The following is a 4,626-nucleotide window of genomic DNA, read 5'->3' on the forward strand; positions in this document are numbered from 1 at the left end:
TTACTTACTCTGAAGTTCCTTTTGAAGCAACTTGATTTCCAGTTGAAGTTTCTGCCTCATTAGAGCTTGAAGTTCGAGTTCACCTAGGAGCCTTTGTTTCTTCAGCTCAGTGTACTCCATTTTTTGCTGGAGACTTCTCTTGTAGAGCAGACGAATGTCACCCTGTTTCAATTGTAGTGACAACATTTAACGGGGAATACATGTCATATAGGCAGTAAAATTAATCACAACACTGCCCACCTCTGTATCAGCAGGCCTCTCTGCCGGCCTCTTGGCCTGCAAATCATACTGCAGTCAGACACACATGACAGTGCACAAGTAGATGGCAATTCAGGCCAATTCATGCATGTACTCACAGGGTCTTCCTCCAAACCACAGTCATCTGACAGGGTTGCGTCACAGTCCTGTGCAATGGAAACACAATGGTGTTACAAAGGGACGTGGTACAGCCTATTGTTCTGTACAATTGGGTGGGGACAGATATATATATATATATATATATCTCCCAACTTACTATGCATGCTCCAGTCACCCCTTCCATGGGAACAGGTAAAAGTGATGGAGTGTCATGTAACACTACACACAAAGGAAACCCACAATGCCAATGAATGTCAAAATACGAATAGCATTTTCATTAAGGCAACAATCAAATATTTTACATTGTGCAAATGGAATCATGAGCCCATTCACCAGTTATGTAGGTGCTGCTGCTACTGCACCCCGGCTTCTGGTCTGTGGAAGAGCTGCCCCCAGGGATGCCCTCAACAATGGGTCTGGTGGCATTCAACCTTAGGGCCAGCTCCTCTGCCGGGGTGTGACGAGGGGGTGCAGGACCACCACCTGTCTTTTGTTGCTCTGCCCTTTTCTTGGTTGCTGTTATACACAAACACAGGGATTGTTTCAGGGTGTCTTTTCAAGAGACTGACAGCAATATGAGTGATAGATATTACCATTCTGTAGAATGTTCTTGTATTTCACTTTTACTTGTTCCCATGTTCTGGTGGGTCCTTTTGTGGCTCTAATGTGTAGGAGGATATCATGTGATATGATTTGATATGATATAATATGATATGGTATGGTGTCATGTAATATGTTGAATTACTTACGTGTTTAATTTGTCAGCAACTTTCTGCCAGCCCTCTCTCCTTGCTTTTGCAGCCTTTGCAGTGTTCCCTTGCATTTTAATTACACTCTGGAACTCCTGAAATCCCTCAATCAAGAGTTCTTGCTCTGCTGCGGAGAAATACTGGGCGCGCTCCTTCGACATTTTCACCGACCAATCAGAGGGTTGCCGATCAATGTTTCTGCTATCGATGCGTAGCTCCTTTTACGACACCCAGTGATCTGACATTACTTCATCCAGCTGTACTAATCGTCAACAGCAGGTGTGTTCGGAGAACCGGATTAGCGAGCTCACGGTTAGCGCGATGATTTGGTCTTGGATTTGTCATTTGATCTTGGATGTAGTAAGCGACGTACGAAGAACGGGCCCCAGCCCTGCTTCTCCTGTTGATTCTACTTCATCTACATAATTTTCATCTGCAGTTACATTCTTTGAACACAGAAAAGAGCCCATCTGTTTTGCTGATGTTCAAGAAGACATGTGGTCACTGTTTGACTTTGATTTACAACCTCCCGGAGACACCCTACTTCCAGCCCCCACCCATCCACATCTGGGATTTAAAAATGCGGGACAGGGTCAGGGTCATCACCTGGGACCTACAGGATGGAGTGGCTAAACCACTCATCACAAAACAAAAAACAAAAAAAAAACAAGGTGGCAGCCATCTCCGATGGGGAGATGGTCATAAAAATAGCATTGTTTGAGGAGTTCTCCTCAAAAGTCCTGGAGGGGGACATGAGCTCAGAGGCACAAATCCCCCTTACGTGATAAATATAACTGCCAAGACTCAGTTTTTCAGGGTAGCTGTCCTTCCAGTCCCTGAAGAGCTTATGGCAAAAGCGGAGGACCTTCTGCATTCCCTTGCCCCTGTAATGCCACTGAGAACGAGCTCAACTGTGGGGGGGCTTATGTCAGTGGACAAAGAGGTCGTGGAGGTAAGTGTTTGAGATTAGTCAAGAAAGAAACAACCATCACAGATCTATACAATCACTATTCCTGACATTGTATTTTAATTGAATTTTCAGTGTGTGGCAGTGAGGAAGGTTGTCTCACGGAAACAACTGAAAGTGGTGAAAGTAATTTGGCATATTTGAGATTGGTGGTAGATGAGCAGATTGTATTAGCTTGTAGGCTTGGTTTTGGTGTTAGTGGCTTTTCGTATTAATTAATGAAAACATCTTTTATTCTGTCATGTTTGTGATTTCAGGATTGTTATACCATGACAGTGTCTCTGTGGAGAGAGGCAGCAATGCAGCACTTTCACGTGGGAGATCACATAAAGGTCTCCCATGTCAAACTTAACCAGTCTGCTTATGGTCCGCAGCTGCACACGACCTCATTTACAAACATTGAGGTATGAAGAAGCCATATGTTTGTACCAACATGTAAAAGCAATGTAACAAAATGCTTAGAATTATAGGTTTTGAAATGTAAATAGATCCTCTGTCAGTGTTGGTCAAAATATGATATATATGTATATCTATATATGTCTAATTGTCTCTCTATATATCCCTATCGAAGATAGCTAGATAATGCAAATGTAACCAACCCAAAAGGTTGATTCTGTTTATCTGGAAATAGCATTTTCAGTGGGATAAACATTTCCTCACTCATCCAAGTGACTTCTTCAGTCTCAGCTGATCAGTGGTTGTTGATCATTGGTCATGAGATTTTGCATATTGATCAAGGAACTGACTTCACAGCCCATTGTTCATTCAGTGGTGCTAGTTTCAGTCATTGTGCAAATGTACTGTTTATAAGATTGGGGGAACCTGCAGTCAGCTGAGACTGAAGAACTCGCTGGGATGAGTGATGAAACGTTTCTCCCACTGAAAACACTTCATCCAGATGAACAGAATCAACCTTTTGGTATCTACTTACAGTGGGGCAAAAAAGTATTTAGTCAGCCACCGATTGTGCAAGTTCCCCCACTTAAAATGATGACAGAGGTCAGTAATTTGCACCAGAGGTACACTTCAACTGTGAGAGACAGAATGTGGAAAAAAAAATAAATAAATCCATGAATCCACATGGTAGGATTTGTAAAGAATTTATTCGTAAATCAGGGTGGAAAATAAGTATTTGGTCAATAACAAAAATACAACTCAATACTTTGTAACATAACCTTTGTTGGCAATAACAGAGGTCAAACGTTTACTATAGGTCTTTACCAGGTTTGCACACACAGTAGCTGGTATTTTGGCCCATTCCTCCATGCAGATCTTCTCGAGAGCAGTGATGTTTTGGGGCTGTCGCCGAGCAACACGGACTTTCAACTCCCGCCACAGATTTTCTATGGGGTTGAGGTCTGGAGACTGGCTAGGCCACTCCAGGACTTTCAAATGCTTCTTACGGAGCCACTCCTTTGTTGCCCGGGCGGTGTGTTTTGGATCATTGTCATGTTGGAAGACCCAGCCTCGTTTCATCTTCAAAGTTCTCACTGATGGAAGACGTTTTGGCTCAAAATCTCACGATTCTGATTCTGGTCAAATTACTTCCTCAAATCCTCTGCGAGATTAGAATGACTCCATCCGCAGCAACCAAATTATCTCCATTTGAAATAATCATGGGAAGACCGTTTCCAACACCATGGTCAGCCTCCAGAGGGGCACCGCTATTAGAAGGTGATGTAGATATTGCATTGTCCGACTATGTCTACAACCTGGTAGAAAAACTGAATAATAACTATCAGAAAGTTTGTCTCTCTCAGCCTTTCCCCTCCACAGTTCCACCAGTGGAGACAAGGAGATGCGTGTTGGTGAAGTCGCTAAAACCAAGGACACTTTGGGAGGCCGCGCGTGTTCCAGCCCCAGACTGTACTGGCAGTGACGAAGAACCAGCATCCTCACAGACGGACAACCTCAGTGGATTCATGCCAGCAGGGTTAAGACCAGCCCAATCGGACCATCTCAGGCGTCGGATCAAGCAGATGACATCTCCGGCGGGCCAACGCCCGGAACCAGAGCAAATAAACACACGGGTAGACGACATCTCCGGCGAGCCAGCGCCAGGATCCAATGTACATACACACACACAATCACTGATTAACACACAACGCCTGAAAGAACAACAACAAGGTACTCAAACATCCAGCAGGAACAGAAAGCCGGAAGTACCACATGATGTCTAACCTGATAAAGCTAGACTCATTCCATCCTGATAATGGAGAAAATGAAATGCCCATTGTCATCATACGACCCTTATTCAATGTCTCTCGAACCTGGGACCAGGCCAGGAGACGACTGAAGAACTGTTTTTCTTATATACTTTCTTATATATTTAGGTTATCTATCGTATCTATCGCATTAACCTTAGGATTTTTCTTTGCTATTTTGTATTGTAGACTGCAACCATGTTCACATTTCTGCAGGTCATATTTTGCTGACTATACCTCATGCTCTATTTTGCAAGACACCTACTTAATGCACTCATTACGTTCCCTAAAATCAGTAAATAGCAACATAGACGCCACTAATAAACCATCTTATGCGCCCTCTAGAACA

The 4,626-nt window shown here is 43.5% G+C and overlaps 1 protein-coding gene across 1 annotated transcript; it reads right to left on the minus strand.

Moving 5' to 3' along the window:
• LOC147336163 (uncharacterized) lies at positions 1–1,267 on the minus strand. The gene is made up of 7 exons (XM_086286147.1): positions 1,107–1,267; positions 951–1,018; positions 691–873; positions 515–576; positions 357–404; positions 241–276; positions 1–162 (listed from the first exon to the last, which is right to left on the minus strand). The coding sequence occupies exons 1-7, from the start codon at positions 1,265–1,267 to the stop codon at positions 1–3; spliced, it is 720 nt and encodes a 239-aa protein (XP_086142273.1).
• Positions 1,268–4,626: the final 3,359 nt, after the last annotated feature.

This window comes from Aulonocara sp. 'chitande type north' Nkhata Bay, linkage group LG3 (assembly GCF_057382095.1).
Source record: "Aulonocara sp. 'chitande type north' Nkhata Bay isolate Kocher_YH1m ecotype deep benthic linkage group LG3, A_spYH_male_GT1.1, whole genome shotgun sequence".
Lineage (NCBI taxonomy): Eukaryota > Metazoa > Chordata > Actinopteri > Cichliformes > Cichlidae > Aulonocara > Aulonocara sp. 'chitande type north' Nkhata Bay.

Bases quoted from the DNA above. Each gene is read 5' to 3' on its own strand.
- LOC147336163 (XM_086286147.1), bottom strand. From the start codon at position 1,267: ATGTCGAAGGAGCGCGCCCAGTATTTCTCCGCAGCAGAGCAAGAACTC. The intron at 577-690 runs GTGAATGGGCTC...CTTTGTGTGTAG, and splicing joins CAGCAGCACCTACATAACTG to TGTTACATGACACTCCATCA. The intron at 277-356 runs GTGAGTACATGC...TATGATTTGCAG, and splicing joins GTGGTTTGGAGGAAGACCCT to GCCAAGAGGCCGGCAGAGAG.